Source organism: Neoarius graeffei, chromosome 28, assembly GCF_027579695.1.
Source record: "Neoarius graeffei isolate fNeoGra1 chromosome 28, fNeoGra1.pri, whole genome shotgun sequence".
In the NCBI taxonomy this organism is placed as follows: domain Eukaryota; kingdom Metazoa; phylum Chordata; class Actinopteri; order Siluriformes; family Ariidae; genus Neoarius; species Neoarius graeffei.
In genome coordinates, this window is record NC_083596.1 from 42,483,239 (window position 1) to 42,505,282 (window position 22,044).

The following is a 22,044-nucleotide window of genomic DNA, read 5'->3' on the forward strand; positions in this document are numbered from 1 at the left end:
ATTTAAAACTGTGTGCTTGGATCAACTGATTGTTGGGATTCGTGCGTTTGACAAAAGTAGCTGCAGTGCGTCATCTAGTGGACAAACCACGCAATTACAACACATGACATGGTTGAAGCATCTATCTTCAGTCTGGGTTTTTTTTGTCATTTCGAACTCATATCGTCCAATAATATCGACGCAACGATTTATTTACCTTCCCATCTATCTATCTATCTATCTATCTATCTATCTATCTATCTATCTATCTATCTATCTATCTACATGACATACACTTTGATTTTACATAATTTGAATTTAAATTTTTCTTTTTTCAACCTTCACAGGACTACATATCAACTTGGCGATTCAGGGAACAACCGACAAATATTTACGCACAAACATATTTAATAAAATGAAACCAGAGTCGCTGATGAACCGTATAGGCTGCCAGTGGTCTGACGTCATCATCCTGCGACGACCACACAGAGAGGGAGGGAGGAAGGAAAGAAGGAAAATGGCGACGCTAGCCGGGGACCGCTGGAGGGATGAGCTGCCTGCTCATGAAATATTCCGTAAATTGCAAGACAGCAGGAGTTTGGAGCCACAGGGGACGAGCAGGAGGATAGTTAAAAACCTTACGTTTTGTCTGAATGGAGATTTGTTTGTGTGGGATAATGTAGAGAGTGTGTTTTATACAACAAACCTGCGGCAGCTCAACTCTGAGTTTACTTCACACACAGACAGATACCAGGTGAGGACATTAATGTGTTGGCGAATTAGCTTGTGTGGTTTGTTAAGGAAGTATTTTTTTTAAATCACCCTTGAAGGAAGGAAGGAAGGAAGGAAGTTAGCTAGCTAGCTAGCTTATTTCTACACTACCGTTCAAAAGTTTAGGGTCACCCAGACAGTTTTGTGTTTTCCATGAAAAGTCGCACGTTTATTTCCCACCATAAGTTGTAAAATGAATAGAAAATATAGTCGAGACATTTTTCTGGCCATTTTGAGCATTTAATCGACCCCACAAATTAATGTGATGCTCCAGAAACTCAATCTGCTCAAAGGAAGGTCAGTTTTATAGCTTCTCTAAAGAGCTCAACTGTTTTCAGCTGTGCTAACATGATTGTACAAGGGTTTTCTAATCATCCATTAGCCTTCTGAGGCAATGAGCAAACACATTGTACCATTAGAACACTGGAGTGAGAGTTGCTGGAAATGGGCCTCTATACACCTATGGAGATATTGCACCAAAAACCAGACATTTGCAGCTAGAATAGTCATTTACCACATTAGCAATGTATAGAGTGGATTTCTGATTAGTTTAAAGTGATCTTCATTGAAAAGAACAGTGCTTTTCTTTCAAAAATAAGGACATTTCAAAGTGACCCCAAACTTTTGAACGGTAGTGTATGTCCCAATATCTTGACCACATTTTAGGATGAAAATCATTTTAGATATGTTATTCTATATTGAAAAATTAGCTGTCTCGGAGAGGACTTTTTTTGACACAATTCCATACTAATTTGATCAAAATAGTCTGAAAACTTCCTGGCATTCAACATTAAAACTTAACTATGTTTCCAATGATATGGAACCAAATATGTGTTTTATGGTATAAAGAATGATGTAAGTGCATCCCTTTTGGAGCTACCTGTGGTCAAAAAAGCACTTTTTCTAAATGACACGAGTAATTTTGTTAAATATGACATGTATTGCCATACATTCACCAAAAATAACGTTATCACCATTTTTTTTTTTGCATGGTAAATAGAGCTATCACAGGGCTACAATAAACAACCAAGTTTATTTAGTCAAGCCTTTTGATATTGAAGATAATAAGTGTTAAATGTGATTTTTAGCTTGCGTACCCTGAAACAAATGAAGTGACTTTTTTTTGGACAATTCAGAATCCACGACTTCCATAGTGCTTTTAAATATAAAGCACATTTTAGGATGAAAATAATCATTTTAGCTATGTTATTCTTTTATTGAAAAATTAGCTGTCTCGGAGAGGACTTTTTTTTTTTTGACACAATTCCATACTAATTTGATCAAAATAGTCTGAAAACTTTCTGGCATTCAACATTAAAACGTAACTATGTTTCCAATGATATGGAACCAAATATGTGTTTTATGGTATAAAGAATGATGTAAGTGCATCCCTTTTGGAGCTACCTGTGGTCAAAAAAGCACTTTTTCTAAATGACACGAGTAATTTTGCTAAATATGACATATATTGCCGTACATTCATCAAAAATAACGTTATCACCACTTTTTTTTTTTTTTTTGCATGGTAAATAGAGCTATCACAGGGCTACAATAAACAACCAAGTTTATTTAGTTAAGCCTTTTGATATTGAAGATAATAAGTGTTAAATGTGATTTTTAGCTTGCGTACCCTGAAACAAATGAAGTGACTTTTTTTTGGACAATTCAGAATCCACGACTTCCATAGTGCTTTTAAATATAAAGCACATTTTAGGATGAAAATAATCATTTTAGCTATGTTATTCTTTTATTGAAAAATTAGCTGTCTCGGAGAGGACTTTTTTTTTTTTGACACAATTCCATACTAATTTGATCAAAATAGTCTGAAAACTTTCTGGCATTCAACATTAAAACGTAACTATGTTTCCAATGATATGGAACCAAATATGTGTTTTATGGTATAAAGAATGATGTAAGTGCATCCCTTTTGGAGCTACCTGTGGTCAAAAAAGCACTTTTTCTAAATGACACGAGTAATTTTGCTAAATATGACATATATTGCCGTACATTCATCAAAAATAACGTTATCACCACTTTTTTTTTTTTTTTTGCATGGTAAATAGAGCTATCACAGGGCTACAATAAACAACCAAGTTTATTTAGGCAATGAGCAAACACATTGTACCATTAGAACACTGGAGTGAGAGTTGCTGGAAATGGGCCTCTATACACCTATGGAGATATTGCACCAAAAACCAGACGTTTGCAGCTAGAATAGTCATTTACCACATTAGCAATGTATAGAGTGTATTTCTGATTAGTTTAAAGTGATCTTCATTGAAAAGAACAGTGCTTTTCTTTCAAAAATAAGGACATTTCAAAGTGACCCCAAACTTTTGAACGGTCGTGTAAGTCAAATAATAATACTTAGCTAGCGCTAGCTAGCTAAGTATTATTATTCGACTTAGAAGTGAAAGTTGTTCCTGATCTCATTGACAATTGAGTTAAAAGTAAAGCAGGTTTCCTGTCAGGTTTATTTCCTTAGATTTTTATGTATCTGACTGCTGATGTGTGTGTTTTGTTTTTCTCCTGTCCACAGACTTTAATGTGCATCAACCCACCACTATTTGAAGTGTGTCAGGTTTTGCTCAGTCCCACTGAATATCATGTGGCTCTCATTAGTCAACGTGGGGCAACAGTCTTGGAGTTACCCCAGCGCTGGGGCAAGAAGTCCGAATTCGAAGGTGGACGCCTTGAGATCAACTGCAAGTGAGTTCAGTCATCATGCGCCATGCTGGTTCTCAGCCCTGTAATGCAATCTTTTTTTTTTTTTTTGCGATCAAATTTTTATTGAAGTTTGAGAAAAAGTCAAAAAGAAGCATGCCAAGACTTTTAGGGATTCAACATCACAACACAGTCTCAGTTTACACATTAGGCATACAGTAGGCCCGAGACAAAGGAGCGTGTCATGTGACACCACAGAACATGAAAGAAGTAACATTATTAATGACAAGCAAAAAATATATATATAAAAAATAAAATGGAAATATAAAAATGCACATATACAGACACAGGACACACACAAAACAGAGAGGAACTTGACATGCAGGGACACAGGAATGAATGAGAGTCAGTGGTGAAAAACAAGCTCACAGCATATCTTTCAGAGTCTCAGCAGTACTATGCCAGGCATTTAGTGTGCTCTCATTAGCACCATTAATTCGGGCTGCTGAAAGTTCCAAATATACGACATCCAGAAAAGAAAGAGTCCAAGACTCGATAGTGAGAGAATGAGGTGGCTTCCAGCGAGTGCCAACCATTTTCTTGGCTGCTGTCAGCCCGGCAAAAATTATACGCTTCTTGAGCTTGGAAATATTAAGAGTAGTCAGGTCATTCAGAAGCAACACACACATATTAACAGGTACCGTTTCTTGTATCAAATCAGGTAACTTAGATGCAACATTGCACTACAGTTGTCCAACAGGAGGGCATTCCCAAAACTTGTAATGCAATGTTTAACGTTTTCCCTCAGTGCGTCGGTACTCGTGCCGTTGCTTCTATTTACGCTCCCTGCTTTCTTTTTCAGGACCATTCCTGTGGCTGAGCGCTTCTTCACCAGCTCGACCTCCGTGACCCTGCGCCAGGCTGCTTGGTATCCCAGTGAGACCGAGGAGCCCCATTTAGTGCTGCTCACCTCGGACAACACCATCAGGTACGAACAAGAGCGTGTAGGAATACCATGACGAAATTAATCTTTAATCCAAAGACTGTCATGTTCGAGTTACTTTTCACTCAGGAAGTCATTGATGTTGCTGTCAAAAATAGAGAGCGCGTAAAATATGGGAACCCTTCCTCTCTTATATTGGTTTGAATGTGTCTACCATTCTGGCAAGAGGGTTGGTTGTATAGCTCCGAACACTCGATCTCATAAATGACACTTGGCCGCTTGGTTGATGTATTTTGTTTCTATTGCCGCTTTTCCACTACAAACGCGGCTGAGCCGTGCCGTGCTGAGTCGGGCTGAGCGGGGCTGTTGGAGTTGCATTTCGACTACAACCGCGCTGAACCGTGCTGGCTGGAAGTGGGTGGACACATTGGGTGGAGTTAGCGAAAGTGGGTGGACGTCAGGTGATGTCGTTAAGCAGCGCAAACAGTGACATCAGTGATCTTTTAAGCGGTAGTCTCACGACCCGGAGAGTAAACAATAAACATGGAGGACATGGAGTCGTTAGTGTTGCTGGTCTTGGTGCTGTGGCTTGTGGTCACTGACAACGCGGACAGATACTGGCAAGAGCGTATAGATGAGGCGAGGCACATAAGGCTTCAGAAATTCTCGTAATTCTTCTTCTTCCGGGTTTACGGTGTTTACAGATCCCAGCGCGCTCACAGGGCGTGTGTGAGCATGTGAGGACACTCCTCCTCACCAATCAGTGCACAGGGGAGTGTCTGCTCACGCCCCCAGCCTCACTCGGCACGGCTTGGCTCGCTTCAGCCCCACTCCAAAACGGTGCGAGTTTTAGGGGCTAAGCAGGGCTGAAGTGAGCCAAGTCGTGCTGGTTTTTGGTAGTCGAAACGCGAGCCGTGTCGGGCTGAAGTGAGCTGAAGCGAGCTGAAAAAGGGTAGTGGAAAAGGGCCTTATGTACCTCTCTGTCTGATTATGTGGATGTATCATGCATGGGCGTGTGCTTTCAATTTATTTTACTTCCTCTGTGTGTGTGTGTATATATATATACACACACACACAATACATGTTACCTGCTTACCTATTTGTTTGTATTTGTTGTGAGAGGCGACTCCTGAACCTTTTTCGCCTATGTATAAACTCAAATTTTAGTGTGTATGTAAGCTAAATGTATGTTTATCATAATGTTTTTGTTTTACCTGTTGAAAATTTAATAAACATGTATATTTTAAAAAAATAGAAGCGCTTTCCTTGGCAGCACGGGAAACGCAATTGATAAAGTAACAAGCGGCATCGAAAAAAATAGTACGGTCCTAGCTGACGGTTTTGGTTTTATGGTAGGTTTGACCGTATTACTTCATGCACCGTTAACAACGTGGTCTTGATGTGCAGGTTCTACAGTCTGAAAGAGCCTCAGACTCCAGCACGAGTGCTTTCAGTGTCTCAGTCTGAGGAGGAAAGCAGCATCCATCCAAGAGGGTAGACATGTTTTCGACACTTGCATTTGAATCCAAGCTATATTAAGATCCGAAGCTTGAATTGCCAGTTAACTGAATCCCAGTAGATCCTGATAAACACTTGTGTGCTGTATGCTGTCACTGTATTGAGTCTTGTCTCCTAGGCGATCCTACGCAGCCTCTCTGGGCGAGATCGCAGTGGCGTTTGACTTCGGACTGTTAGTCGACGCCCCTCGCCACCTCACCGGGACACGGCTGAAGGAAGACCTGCTGGTTTACCCGTTATACATCCTCTACGGGAATGGAGAAACTTTTCTGAGTTACACGTCTCTTACTTATGCGTAAAGCCTCTTGTTTCTAAACACACAGAAGCATACCTATCTATTCATTTTTTTATGTACAAAGTGTCCTCGATTTTAAGTAATATTCAAAATGTTGTGAATGTTTTTAACTTTTTTTTAAACTGTGTGTGTGTCAGTAATCTGGGGAAGCTCCTGGGTCCTCTACCCATGTACCCTGCTGCAGAGGATAACTACGGCTACGACGCCTGCGCCGTGCTCTGTCTGCCGTGCGTGCCCAACATCCTGGTGATCGCCACTGAATCGGGAATCCTCTATCACTGTGTCGTTTTAGAAGCAGAGGAGGAAGAGGATGGTGGAGTAAGTCCAAGCAAAATCCCTTTAATAAATGCACACATTTTGGTATCCTATAAGTGATTTGTAGATGAGATATATTACGTTATGTTGTACATAATATACACAGTCGGTTTCAGAATTATCAGCATCCTCGGTTAAAGAGATGGGTGGTGTTGATATTCTGGTCGTGGTATTGAAACAAAAGTCGCTTCTGTTTCCTTTAGTATTGTGTATACGGGTCTGTCTCAGAAACTGGGTACTGTGGGGAACCCCACTAAATATACTCAGTCAGTAAACTATCCGGTTTTGAATGGTGATGGTTTTAATTTGAAATAAAATGATGAAAGAAATAATACAGACAAAACTAAATCTTTATTCAGAATTTGGCAAAAATTCTGCAAATTTGTGGAAAAATGGCGGCTTGATCTGGGACATGATAAATGCTTGACTACATTGCATTCCCTTACAAAGGTCGTAGTCCACTGAAAAGTCTACAGTTATCACTAATTGTATTTTAAGTTGTAACTTTATCCACCTAAGGATTGGTGCGCTCACAGAATAATCATAACCGTAATAAAACATCACGCAAAATATTTCATCACCATTGTAACTCCATTTTCCGCAGACCCAAAACCAATACGATCGTGTGTTTTGATCTAAACGGAAAGCCTCAGGGTCGAGGTCACTACCTCACCAAAAGCAGTAACTTAAAATCACTACGCCATATAAAAAAAATTTAGTTGTAAATCTGCGATGTTGTTTTTTAAAACGAAAGCTGAAAGTTAGGTATAGAATATGTTGCTTACAGAATATGTTACGATGGTAGCTGGTCTTGTATGAATTTCTGAGCTATAAGATGAGTTGTGGTCTATTTTTTACCGTAGCGTGTTATTTGTGTGCGGGGAAGGACACGCATTAACAATTTGCGTGTGTAGAATGGAATTTTCCACTCCAACAGTTAGAAGTTGATCGTGCTTCCATTTGCGGTCTTTCTGTTACGCGGGTGATCTGTTCGGACGTTATCACTGAAAAGGTGAGTTTTGACAGTTTTATTTTGTTTTAGTCTTGCAGTATAAGGCAATAGAATATTTGTTTCTTTTTCATCTTACTTTCATATTTCGTAGTGTTTGCGTATTTTTGGCCAATATTTTGCAACCACGGTCAATTTAGTTTGAACTTTTGATAGAATCTACGGCCAGTCATTTTGCCCCGCCCCCGCCTCGCGCTCCGTCCGGTGCGGTAGTGATGTCCTGTTGCTCGCGTGCCGCAGCAGAGACCCGCGCGACCTTCAGCCGGTACAGTCACTGTTCTTTTACCACCGCCGTTAATCTCATCTTTCCGGTGTGTTCTTGATTTTTCCATTGTGTCCTATTTCGCCATATCAAATACACAAAATGTATCATATTATTCATATTTACGTGAATAATCAATTCAGTCATCATCACTAGGCATTTTTAACCCAAGCAATCAAAAAGAGGAAATTTATTCAATATTTTCACTCATCTGTGAAGGAGGAGCTTTAATTCTTCATGATGGAGTTATTTTAGATGGAAATCAATTTTACAAAAGCATTTGAATTGTAATCAAAAAAAAAATTCTGCAGTGAAGGACAGATAAAGCAAGACGCTCTCTTTATTCTTATTAAACATGACAAAAGAAACACTGAGTGTTGGGGAAATGCAAAAAATATATATATATAGTAAAATTAGAGAATTTATTTTTTGACCATAATGTCCCAAATGAGAGAGCAGTTTCTGAGACGGACCCATAGTTAAAAGCATAAGGGGATGTTTTATTGTTTGCGGTGTGTGTTGAGGCTGTAGAGAGGTGGTCCCGAGGATCAGACACCGTGCCATCGCTCTATGTATTTGAGTGTGTCGAGTTGGAGCTCACTCTCAAACTGGCCACTGGGGAAGAAGAGGATACAGCAGATTCGGACTTCACCTGCCCGATCCGGTTACACGGAGGTCAGGCTGCTTGGAGGAGGGGGATTTGTGCAAATAGCTACTCATAATTCATACAGTTGTCTGATTATTGAAGTTGTTTTTCAGACCCTCTGTGTCAGCACAGGTACCACTGTACGCACGAAGCAGGTGTTCACAGTGTAGGACTCACGTGGTTCAACAAACTCCACAAGTTCCTGCAGTCAGGTGAGTGCACGCTGGAAACGTGCTGCTTTAACACAAGCCCTGTGTCCGAAATCACTCCCAACTCACTATATAGTCTAGTGAGGTCGCCATTTTGTAGCGCTGTGTGAATTATTACACCCTACAGTGGGGCAAAAAAGTATTTAGTCAGCCACCAATTGTGCAAGTTCTCCCACTTAGAAAGATGAGAGAGGCCTGTAATTTTCATCATAGGTACACTTCAACTATGAGAGACAGAATGGGGGGAAAGAATCCAGGAACTCACATTGTAGGATTTTTAATGAATTAATTGGTAAATTCCTCGGTAAAATAAGTATTTGGTCACCTACAAACAAGCAAGATTTCTGGCTCTCACAGACCTGTAACTTCTTCTTTAAGAGGCTCCTCTGTCCTCCACTCGTTACCTGTATTAATGGCACCTGTTTGAACTCGTTATCAGTATAAAAGACACCTGTCCACAACCTCAAACAGTCACACTCCAAACTCCACTATGGCCAAGACCAAAGAGCTGTCAAAGGACACCAGAAACAAAATTGTAGACCTGCACCAGGCTGGGAAGACTGAATCTGCAATAGGTAAGCAGCTTGGTGTGAAGAAATCAGCTGTGGGAGCAATTATTAGAAAATGGAAGACATACAAGACCACTGATAATCTCCCTCGATCTGGGGCTCCACGCAAGATCTCACCCCGTGGGGTCAAAATGATCACAAGAACGGTGAGCAAAAATCCCAGAACCACACGGGGGGACCTAGTGAATGACCTGCAGAGAGCTGGGACCAAAGTAACAAAGGCTACCATCAGTAACGCACTACGCCGCCAGGGACTCAAATCCTGCAGTGCCAGACGTGTCCCCCTGCTTAAGCCAGTGCATGTCCAGGCCCGTCTGAAGTTTGCTAGAGAGCATTTGGATGATCCAGAAGAGGATTGGGAGAATGGCATATGGTCAGATGAAACCAAAATAGAACTTTTTGGTAAAAACTCAACTTGTCGTGTTTGGAGGAGAAAGAATGCTGAGTTGCATCCAAAGAACACCATACCTACTGTGAAGCATGGGGGTGGAAACATCATGCTTTGGGGCTGTTTTTCTGCAAAGGGACCAGGACGACTGATCCGTGTAAAGGAAAGAATGAATGGGGCCATGTATCGTGAGATTTTGAGTGAAAACCTCCTTCCATCAGCAAGGGCATTGAAGATGAAATGTGGCTGGGTCTTTCAGCATGACAATGATCCCAAACACACCGCCCGGGCAACGAAGGAGTGGCTTCGTAAGAAGCATTTCAAGGTCCTGGAGTGGCCTAGCCAGTCTCCAGATCTCAACCCCATAGAAAATCTTTGGAGGGAGTTGAAAGTCCGTGTTGCCCAGCGACAGCCCCAAAACATCACTGCTCTAGAGGAGATCTGCATGGAGGAATGGGCCAAAATACCAGCAACAGTGTGTGAAAACCTTGTGAAGACTTACAGAAAACATTTGACCTCTGTCATTGCCAACAAAGGGTATATAACAAAGTATTGAGATGAACTTTTGTTATTGACCAAATACTTATTTTCCACCATAATTTGCAAATAAATTCGTTAAAAATCAGACAATGTGATTTTCTGGATTTTTTTTTTCTCATTTTGTCTCTCATAGTTGAAGTGTACCTATGATGAAAATTACAGGCCTCTCTCATCTTTTTAAGTGGGAGAACTTGCACAATTGGTGACTGACTAAATACTTTTTTCCCCACTGTATATAGTGCACTCACTCAAAGTACGTATCCCACAACGCATCACGAACAGTAGTGTACAACCGATGGTCACTAACCAAGCAATATATCCCATCATGCACTGTGGTCACGCTGAAAGGAATCAAATCAAAAGCCTCAGCAAAGAAGAAAGTATTCAGCCTTGATTTAAAAAGAACTGAAAGATGCAGCAGACACAAACTACTTTGGATTCGGGGTAAATCCACCTCAAATCACCAGATTTCGGAAAATGTTCCCGACTGCCCATCTCTGATTTGTTTCGTACTTTCACAAAGTAATTTTATTATTCCAGTAAACACCATACAAAATTTCAGCCTCATCCTTATTGGTTTTTGAGATATTGGGGCTTTAAAAATGGGGCGCGACATTGATTTTACTATAAAAACCAGCGGTACAGGAAAAGACGCCAAGTTCAAGAAGTCATTAGTTTTGAACTATTCATGCTAGATGCATGAAGTTTTCAGGAGTTGTTCTTGGGCACTAGATGTTTTTAATTACTATAAAAGATCCACAGTTGCATATCTGTCAGTTTATAGCTTGCTGAAAACTGTTTAAAAAAAAAAAAAAAATTCGTTTGTGCTTTGGCGCAGATTTGGCGCTCTGTATTTCCACACTGAAGCACATCAGATCGTTCACATTTTGGTATTTATTTCTCGTGTTCTAGTTCTATTTTGGTGATTTAAGTGTTTTTCGAAAAGAAATAGAATTTTCTGATTTATGAGGCATTAAAAATGAAGAAAAAAAATCATTTCACGCCTATATTTCAAACGCGTTTTGCTCATCTATGACGAGGTCTTCCATAAAAAGAATAACAGCACTGGAAAGAGCAGGTCTTCATTAATATATTCACAAAAAATAAGAAGCTGGTATCTTGAATCAAATTATAATTTATTAAAGTGCATATCAGGAGCAAGATCAATGTAAATCTCCTATTTTATATTAAACTTTGGTCAAATATCTGTAACGTTTTGCGCAATACCAGAAAAATTCAGTAGAAATCAAGCCATTTGAGGCGAATTGGTCCGCCTCTGAAAAAACTTGGCATTTGGATTTCCAGGCAAACATTGATTTTCGTGACGTCATCTGCGGGACGCCTCCTTCTGAATCCTACGTCAGCGCTGGTTTGTTTGAGAAAACGACCTGGTGGTTTTCTGCAAATTTCTTCAACGTTCTCGTGTAATTATTAAAATGGTTAACAGATGTATCGTAGGAGGGTGTAGCAACACCAATCTTGATGGGATTAGTACTCATCGTTTCCCAAAAGACCGGACAATGAGAGAGAAATGGGAGCGCTTGGTCTACACAGGCTGTGCACTGAAACCGTGCAAAGCTCTCGTAGCCTGCTGGCGCTTCCGCAGGTAACGTCACGAATCTGGCTCCAGACTCCCTTGGGATTTTTCCAGACGCGTTTTGTTGTTTTATTTTTTTTTTGCTGTAGACAGATGGCCTTGTGCAAAATTACCCTTCTGGATGAGTGTGTAAAGGGACATACTTTTTTATTAAAAAAAAAAAACGAAATTGGTCCAGGATATGCTCTTTAAGGTATTGAATACGCCATGTTTTGCTACAGACAGAAATGCCGTTTCGAGGCATTTGATGCAGTAGATGCTCCAGCTAATACATAAAACCTGGAAGTTGACATTCATATAGATTTTTAATATTAGATGGCTATTATTAGCATCTTTCAGAAGCACATAGCTGTGTGTAGTTCAGTAAGTCATTACTTTTGAATTATTCGTGCTAGTTGCATGAGGTTTTCTGGAGTTGTGCTTAGGTATGAGACGTCTTTATCTACTATAAAAGAATCTTGAACTGAACTATATTTAAGGTATCAAATACACCATGTTTCGCCACAAACCGAAATGTAAAATACAATCAGAAAATTGAACTCTTTGTACACTACCGTTCAAAAGTTTGGGGTCACCCAGACAATTTTGTTTTCCATGAAAAGTCACACTTTTATTTCCCACCATAAGTTGTAAACTGAATAGAAAATATAGTCAAGACATTTTTCTGGCCATTTTGAGCATTTAATCGACCCCACAAATTAATGTGATGCTCCAGAAACTCAATCTGCTCAAAGGAAGGTCAGTTTTATAGCTTCTCTAAAGAGCTCAACTGTTTTCAGCTGTGCTAACATGATTGTACAAGGGTTTTCTAATCATCCATTAGCCTTCTGAGGCAATGAGCAAACACATTGTACCATTAGAACACTGGAGTGAGAGTTGCTGGAAATGGGCCTCTATACACCTATGGAGATATTGCACCAAAAACCAGACATTTGCAGCTAGAATAGTCATTTACCACATTAGCAATGTATAGAGTGGATTTCTGATTAGTTTAAAGTGATCTTCACTGAAAAGAACAGTGCTTTTCTTTCAAAAATAACGACATTTCAAAGTGACCCCAAACTTTTGAACGGTAGTGTATTTTATGTCGAAATGAGGGAAGACCTTTATTATCCCACCATGGGGAAATTTCCTGTTTGCAGCAGAAGAGGACATATTAAGCCACACAAGTTTAAAAAAAAACTACAGGTATAAGTTTATACATAAGAAATGCTAAATTGGAGAAATTATAAAGTAGATGAAACACACTTATTGCACATATCAGGTGGTCGTAATTGCAAAAGATAAAACGGGGAAAAAAAATCAGCTCATCTTGATTCTGCGAGTTTTACCATACCCAGTTCTACAATTTAAACAGACTATGGTGTCCGTAGAAGCAAAACTTCAAACATCAGCCACTGTATCTAGGTAGCAAGTAGAAGCACACAGCTATGTGCTTCTGAAGGATGCTAATAATAGCCTAATATTAAAAATCTATATGAATGTCAGTTTCCAGGTTTTACGCATCAGTTGGAGTATATAAGTTACTGTATCATACGCCTTGAAACGGCATGTCCGTCTGTAGCAAAACGTGGCGTATTCAATACCTTTAAAGGTGTCATTCCACGACAAACCGTTTAGTACTTGCTCTTTTTGAAATGCCATAGGTCACTCCGAGTTGCATATGCATGCTGCACGTGAAAATGTTCTTCTACCCCCATTCCCTGTATTAGCCTATGAACTTGCATCACTTCGAAAATTAGTAGTCATGGCCTCGCCCATAACCCACTGGAGGGAGCGTCACAGTGCTGTTAGCCAATCAGAAGCGATATGTTTACATGTCATGAGTAAGAGCTGAAATCCTGTCGTTCTCTCCCCACCCACTCCTCCATCAAACTAGAACAGCCTGAAACAGGAGAACCACAGCATTTTTTTTTTTTTTTCACCAAAACCGCTCACAAGGCATTCATTCATACTAGAGACCACCGCACAATTATGGCGTATTCACACCTACGTTGTTTGGTCCGGACCAAACAAACCAAATTTCCCTTGGTCCGGACCTTTTTGGTTGGTCTGAATACAAACCACCGAACTCTGGTCCAGACCAAACAAGCGGACCGAGACCGAGCTGCAAGGTCGGACTCGGTCCGGACCAAAGGAACCCTGGTGCGGATCTTTTGGAGGTGTGAAAGCAGACCGGACCTAATCCGACAGTTTTGCTTTTTTGTGCCTCGGGAGCTTCCGTCGTTTGTCGAGCATTATGGGAAACAGAGTCTTGACACTCCACCGCAAAGTGCAAACACTGTTTCGGTTGTCAAGGGAACCTTACAACAGTCGTTCAGTCATTCAGACCAGTGGTAGGCTCGACTACAGAGTACAAAAAATGAGTAGGGGGCAAACGTGGGCCGAGGAAGAAACGCGTACCCTTGTGGATATATGGGCAGATGTCCACATATCTGAGCTTTTGGAGAGAACACACAAAAATGCCGACGTGTTTGCTGTATTCAGTGAGAAAATGAAGGAGAAGGGGTTCACGCGCTCCCCAGAACAATGTCGGCTAAAAGTGAAGAAACTCCGTCAGACCTACATTAAAATCAGGGACATTCTTTCAAAAAGTGGCGGTATTAGCGACGCAAAAAAGAAATTCATCTATTGCGTGAAGAGCCAGAACTGTCACAACATGATGTGCGCTCATCAGCGCTATCCTCCGTAGCCGCCTTGCCCTTTGTCGTCGTCGTTGATAAATTACTTGTACAACAGCATAGTAATCGCACAATTGTGCAAACAGTAAAAACTGGAAAAAACATATAGCTTTGACATTAAAAAGAATAACAGCACGGAAGGTGCGGCACGGTGGTGTAGTGGTTAGCGCTGTCGCCTCACAGCAAGAAGGTCCTGGGTTCGAGCCCCGGGGCCTGCGAGGGCCTTTCTGTGCGGAGTTTGCATGTTCTCCCCGTGTCCGCGTGGGTTTCCTCCGGGTGCTCCGGTTTCCCCCACAGTCCAAAGACATGCAGGTTAGGTTAACTGGTGACTCTAAATTGAGCGTAGGTGTGAATGTGAGTGTGAATGGTTGTCTGTGTCTATGTGTCAGCCCTGTGATGACCTGGCGACTTGTCCAGGGTGTACCCCGCCTTTCGCCCGTAGTCAGCTGGGATAGGCTCCAGCTTGCCTGCGACCCTGTAGAACAGGATAAAGCGGCTACAGATAATGAGATGAGATGAGATGAGAACAGCACGGAAAGCCTCCATGACTACTTTTGAACTTAACGCTTTGTGCGCGTGTCGTCTCTGACCAATAGCTGAACGACCTCAGGGCGCGTGGCTTTGCTGACAGATTTTGGTCCGCTTACTAAAATGTACAGTGTGAAAGCGAACCGCACCAAAATGAAAAAATAAAAAAAACATTTGGTTCGGACCAAAGCAAGTGAACTATCGAACTATCCTGGTCTGAATACACCCTTAAGGAAAAAAAAAAAAAACGATGCAGTGAGACCTTTTAATAAATATAGTTTGGTTCAAGATGCCAACTTCGTATTTTTTGTGAATATATTGTTATTCTTTTAATAGTAGACCTTGTCATACATGAGCAATGTGCACTTGAAATATAGGCGTGAAATTATTTTTTTTTTAATGTCTCATAAGTCAGATTTTTCTTTCTTTTAGGAAAAAAAAAATTAGTACTACAACATGAGAAATAATACCAAAATTTGAAAGATCTGATGTGCTTCAGCGTGGAAATACAGAGGGCCAAACCTGCTCCAAAAGCACAAAAAAAAAAAAATCATTTAACAGTTTTCAGCAAGCTATAAACTGACAAATATGCAACTGTGGATCATCTTTTATACTAGTTAAAGACGTGTAATAGCTAAGAACAACTCCTGAAAACTTCATGCGTCTAGCACGATTGGTTCAAAACTAATGACTTCTTGAAGGAGTCTTTTTCTGTACTGCTGGTTTTTACAGTACGATCCTTGTCACGCCCCAATATCTCAAAAACTAATAAAGATACAAGGCTGAAATTTTGTATGGTGTTTACTGGGAATAATAATTTGTTTGTGGAAGTATGAAGCAAATCGGAGATGGTCCGTCAGGAGGCCTCAAGTGATTTCATATGGACTGCCCCATTTATTAATGTGGGAAATACGCTCAGTATAATATGTATTGATCACAAAAATACATATGTTATTTACCAGCTGGGAGGTCCGTATCATGAAATACCGTGACCAAGGTCTTGAAAGTACTGACCAAGGCCGAGGTCACGGTATTTCACCATACGGACCGACCTTAAGCTGGTAAATATATTTTTCTTTACCAACTTCTAAACAGAAAGCGAGAGCGCCCGAAAGGGAAAACCGAGCCGAGCCGCCATTTTGAATCCTCATTCATGGCTGTAATGCAAATGGCTTCCTCCTCGGTATACAAGTGCACTTCCATGGCAGGAAAAAACTACATTTTGCCGCCTATATAGTCCCCTATTTATACAAAATTGAGTCATTCAGCCGTGTTTTTGCTCGACCAAAGTTATACAGTATTATGACCTTTATATTGCATAAAGCTATTTGGTGAAACTTTGAAGAATAGATTGTACTGGTTTAAAGTTTTTTACCAAATGTAATATTATATATGTGGTCCAAAATGGGCCTCATTAACTAATGAGATCAAACTGTTAGCAAGTTACACGTTTTAGCTTTCTCCTGAATTGTTTTCTTTTATTTCTTCTTCCTCAGGGTAGTAAAACTCACTTTTGCTGTGAACAGTCATCATCACTGTCCATGCTGTAAAATTAATGCTATTTTGAATCCTCATTCACGGCTGTAATGCAAATTGCTTCCTCCTCGGTATACAAGTGCACTTCCATGGCAGGAAAAAAACTACATTTTGCCGCCTATGTAGTCCCCTATTTATACAAACTTGAGTCATTCAGGATTCAGCCATGTTTTTGCTCGGCGTTAGCAACAGTTACAGGTTTTTAGCTTTCTCCTGAAATGTTTTCTTTTATTTCTTCTTCCTCAGGGTAGTAAAACTTGCTTTCGCTGTGAACACTGTCGTTATCGCTATCCATGCTGTAAAACTAATGCTATTCTCCTGAGAAATGCTGGCAAAAATTTATAAGATTTTTGATAATCTTATAAATAAAATCTTATTTAAAAAAAAAATGTTGACAAAAAATGCTAATGTTTGTTGTTCTGAACAAGCGAGTTGCCAGAGGTCCGTACCGTAGGATACAGACCCGCTCGCCAGCCAATCAGAGCGCAGGATTTGGACCGCGAAAAAAATAAACGCATTTATTATTTTTGATGAAACCCCACCAGCCGACTGATCCGGCACGTTTTAATTGTGCGACAGTAATGACGTAAATAACAGCGTGACGGAGTAGTGTCCAAAAGCGTTTTTTCATTTTATCAATGAGCTCACTGTATAGTCCTCTATATGGTAATTCCCCCATGTAGGGAGTAGTGAACGAGTGAGTGATTTCGGACACAGGGAAAGTCTTTTGGATCTAGTGCTAGTCCAAGCAAGTGTGTGTGTGTGTTTGCAGATGAGGAGGATAAGGACAGCCTGCAAGAGTTGGCAGCTGAGCAGCGCTGCATAGTTGAACACATCCTCTGCACCAAACCTCTCGCAAGCAGGTAGATTGAAAATCCAACATAGTCATGAAAGGAAAAAATTCATACATGAGTGTTTTTTAAGATTTTTGGAGGGGCTAAATGACCCTGGAGATATCATGCAGGAGATTAAAAGTATTCCCTGCAGGTCGTTAATGTGTCCTGATTTGATTTAAAAACCTGCATATAAATCCTCAGCCAGATTTTTAAAAAAAAAAGGTTGCTTTTTGATCACCATCTTGTTTGTGTGTGTAGTTTACCAGCTCCAGTTCGTGGTTTCTGGATCGTATCTGATCTGTCTCTGGGCGCCACAATGATCTGCATCACCAGCACTTACGAGTGTCTCCTGCTTCCTCTGCTGTAAGAGACACGTCCCTCTATTCTCGCTAAGCGTCCTGGCGTTATATATAATGAGAGAAATCCGCAACAGGCATTAATGTTGCTTTTAATCCCTGTTCAATCCTGCAGTAGTTCTATACGTCCTCCGTCTCCTCCTCTGTTGTGTTCACGGGTGGGAGCGGAGGAGGGGTCTGTGAGCTCCCCGCTGCGTGGACTGGCTCACGACTCGTTTGAGCAGCACATCCGGAACATACTGGCACGCAGCTCCACCAATCCGATCATGCTCAGGTAAGTTGAACGAGTTCACCATAAATATCACCTTTAAAGTCGGAGTTTGCACATGGTTTCGAGAATAATCCCGCCTTTGTTAAAAAAAAAAAAAAAATTCAGGCTATTAAAACCTTTCGATTTCAGTAAATCAGTGAAATTGACCTCTGAAATGTGGTCGTTGTGATCTAGGTTTATTTCTGTAATATCTCAAAGGCCATTCTGTGGCTGGGAAGTTATTTAATTTGAGGGGATTAAAGCAAATGTGCATTTAAAAAAAAAAAAGCTCGCTTTGTGCAGTCAAGCAGGTAGAGGAAGTCCGTGTGCGCGTCCACAGGTTTCCCTTTGAGCGTGCACTGACAGTTCCATCATCCTGTCGCTAAACGAACAGCTGATCACACCGAGGTGCTCGCTGCGTCCTGCGTTTCCTTTCCTTCGCGACATTCTTTTCGCTTTGTTACTGTAGTCGATCTTTCACGTTTCATTCACGGCCTCCGTTTTTTTGTTTCAAATTTGTATCCCACAATGCCTTGCGCGAACGAGGAAAGCCCACCACGTGATGCATGACGTAGTGTCATGGTGAAGAAAAAAATAACAGAGAATTTAGGGCCGTGTGGCCTTAACTTCATTAATTGTTCTATTTAAACAAAAAAAAGTTTGTGATTCGAATTCAGTAGCTTTTGGTCCACTAAACAAAAATAATTAGGTGTTAGGGAAAATTCTTTTTATGACCCACACTTAAAATCTGAAAGGCAGTCTAGCTTTAAATGAATGAACTGAATCTTTATCTCAGGCTTCTGTTTCAGTTTCTCCATCCTGGAAATGAACTCTGGCCCCCAGCTGAATCAGTGGCTAAGCTTTGATTGAACTCACGACACATCTGTCGTTCCAACAGACTGGTGCAGTGCGTTGCGGGACGGTTTGGAAATAATTTTTGCTCCGGAACCAAAAGTCCAGGAGGCGGGGCTGGATCTGATCCAACTCCTCTGAAACCTAATCCAAAAACCCCTAAACCACACCCATAGAAAAACATTAAAGTGCATATTCTGGACCAATTTAGTGTTTTTTTTTTTTTTTTAATTAAAGTATGTCCCTTTACACACTCATCCAGAAGGATAATTTTGCACAAGGCCATCTGTCTACAGCAGAAAAAAATAAAACACGTCTGGAAAAATCCCAAGGGAGTCTGGAGCCAGATTCGTGACGTTACCTGTGGAAGCGCCAGCAGGCTGCGCGAGCTTTGCACGGTTTCAGTGCACAGCCTGTGTAGACCAAGCGCTCCCATTTCTCTCTCATTGTCCGGTCTTTTGGGAAACGATGAGTACTAATCCCATCAAGATTGGTGTTGCTACACCCTCCTACCGGTACGATACATCTGTTAATCATTTTAATAATTACGTGAGAACGTTGAAGAAATGTGCAGAAAACCACCAGGTCGTTTTCTCAAACAAACCAGCGCTGACGTAGGATTCAGAAGGAGGCGTCCCGCACGCGACGTCACAAAAATCAATGTTTGCCGAGAAATCCAAATGGCTTGATTTCAACTGAGCTTTTCTGGTATTGTGCAAGGTAAAAAAAAAAAAATTGCATAAAATGCAAAATGTGACACAGATATTTGACCAAAGTTTAATATAAAATAGAAGAGTTACATTTATCTTGCTCCTGAATTTACCCGTGATACGCACTTTAAACACACTCCACGTCCTGGGCTTTTAGCTTGTCGCCGCCTCGGGTCCGACTCAACCTGATGGACGTTTTGTCAGTTTTCATCTTAACTGCAGACGGCTTCAAAGTTCCAAATGGCTCCATTGGTCTGTATAAGAATCATCAAATCTGCTGTGCACAGAGAGGCTGTGGCTGAAATTACAGATTCTCTGAGGTGACCCTCAGAAAAGTGTACTACTCCAGCCGCTGCCTCATAGTGCATGGTGTGTTTTGATTTTACATCCCTCATCAAAAAATTCCAAACTGCAAGTGTTAGCATGGATTAAAGTTTTCCGTCGTGTGACGGATTTCCGTCAACTGAACTCTCCCAAGGCCAAACGTGAGGTCGGTGCTGATCCGAGGAGAATTAAAATGACGGGTGGTTGGGTAGAGATTGGGTTATAACACTGATGTGTTGCAACACCATCAACTATCAGCAGGGTTTATTTAACTTTTTTGTTTTTGAGCCATGCTTTGTGTCGTTCATTTCCTATGTTTGATCATGTTTAAACGTTCGCCGTCTACGGTGCGGCATTAAAAAAACATGCGCTGTCAAAATTGGCAAAATACATTCCCATGTGCTTGGCGTGCTTGTGTCTGACCATTTCTGTTTTGTATTAAATTAAATCTTGCCAAAATGACTCAGTTCAAACCTGGACATATAGAAATAGAGCTGTTAAAAAATAAACCCCGGAAAGCCCGCTCCTCTGCTTCAGCCAGACTTGAAGACCCGACGGTGCAATGCTTGCAGACTGTCAGAAGTAATTAGACCTAAATTTATAGCTAACGAATCAGCAGACGCCCCAACAATTATTTTCGTTAGGCCAGTGTGTAAGGTATGTTAGAACCGTGCCTTATAGCCTACGTTATATCACAATTTAAAGGACGTTTGAGGAGTTGGAGGCTGCGAGCGCAATGATGCTCCGACATGCGCTAAACTTTATTCCCTGAAAATCATACACCAGCGTTCAATGCCCCAAACAGCCAAAATGTCTAGAAGACTACGGTTAAATAATAATCATAGCCTACTAAGTTAAATTACGTCAAAACATCTGTTTCTGGCCTATGAAATGATGGAGGAAAATGAGAACGAACGCAAAGCAGATAGCAGCCAACTTCACGCGATCTTTTAGGGAACTTAACACTCGTGTCGGCCACAATATTTCTCTTAATAAAATCTTGAATTGTTTTTGAAGTCGTATTCAACACAAAGTAAGGTCAAACCCCAATTTTAATTTAAAGGACCCATGGCATGGTGGTTTGTTGATGCTTTAAACGGGCTTGTGGAGGCTTCCGGATGTTATATCCGCAGCCTTTCTCGAAATGAACCCTCGGCACGTAGATATAGCCTCCTGGGAGAAAGCCCCATTTCAGCGCTTTTCCCAGTGCGTCGTTTTGCTAATGAGAAGCAGGAGGCGGGGAAGGGTAGAGGGTGGGGGCGGGTCTTATCATTAATATTCATGACATGTAAACGTGTTACCTCTGATTGGCTAACAGCACTGTGACGCTACCTCCAGTGGGTCAGAACAAGTGGATGTGGGTGTCTTACTATGGCGAGAGAGAAGGAACAAACCGCGAAGGGAAAAATACCGCGCGCTGACGTCATTAAGGTGCGACGCGAGGAAATAAAATAAATTCAACAAATGTTTGGGTTTTTACTAAACAAACAAATAAAATGAATGAGTGACTTAAAAAAAGAATGTGGGTGTCTTTGTAAAAACTCTTTTGATTGGCTATTATAACAGAGCATGCTGCATGCTTTTTGGTTTTGTAGCGCAGAGTACCTGGCTAACTGCAGGAAGCGGTTAGCTGCACAGCTAATGTAGCCATTGCAAGGCTAACGTGGCACCGATTTTAAAACACGGCAAAACGACTTAACAGTTCTACACTTACTTGTTCGGTGTTTGTGGCTGATGCGGCAGGGATGCTTGGTACGGACCCAGGCTTCAGTGACAGTTGATGTGCAAAACCTGCCCTGTACTGTCCCAAGTTGTGGAAACATTCCTCAGGAAAATGCTTCCGACAAACATACACCGTCTTAGGTAGACTCGACGGCGTATTATTGGAGTAAATAAAATTAAGCCACTGCGTCTTCAGGGGCTCTCCCGTCGGCAGTAAAAACAGACTCTTTTCTGTGTTGTCACATCCATGTACAGCGCAATTTCCATGTTTCGCTCGCTTAGGCGATGCCATGTTGTTGTTTCCTCTATGGTCTCCTCACTACAACTGGGCGGGCAATCCATACAGTGGGTGGGAATCCAGAGGGGGGGCGTGGGGATCATCTCCCTTGCTGACGTAGTAAAGGGAAGAGTTTATCAACGCGCCGTTTTGACGCGCCATTCTCAAATGTTGAGCATAGTTTGGTTTACACATTATGAAATTTCTAGCCACTGGGGTGACTTAAGAAGGTCAGAGGAACTCATTTTAACGTTGTTAAACCTCAGAAAG

General features: G+C 41.1%; 1 protein-coding gene across 1 annotated transcript in view; it reads left to right on the forward strand.

Moving 5' to 3' along the window:
• Positions 1–477: 477 nt before the first annotated feature.
• The window catches only part of nup88 (nucleoporin 88), a 34,766-nt gene continuing 13,199 nt past the window's right edge, over positions 478–22,044 (forward strand). The window contains exons 1-11 of the mRNA XM_060912477.1: positions 478–733; positions 3,287–3,456; positions 4,274–4,399; positions 5,762–5,848; positions 5,991–6,167; positions 6,305–6,485; positions 8,278–8,428; positions 8,513–8,611; positions 17,220–17,310; positions 17,542–17,646; positions 17,755–17,913. Of these exons, the coding sequence (XP_060768460.1) occupies positions 497–733; positions 3,287–3,456; positions 4,274–4,399; positions 5,762–5,848; positions 5,991–6,167; positions 6,305–6,485; positions 8,278–8,428; positions 8,513–8,611; positions 17,220–17,310; positions 17,542–17,646; positions 17,755–17,913 (1,583 nt within the window). The 5' untranslated portion in view covers positions 478–496. The remainder of the gene's footprint in view (positions 734–3,286; positions 3,457–4,273; positions 4,400–5,761; positions 5,849–5,990; positions 6,168–6,304; positions 6,486–8,277; positions 8,429–8,512; positions 8,612–17,219; positions 17,311–17,541; positions 17,647–17,754; positions 17,914–22,044) is intronic.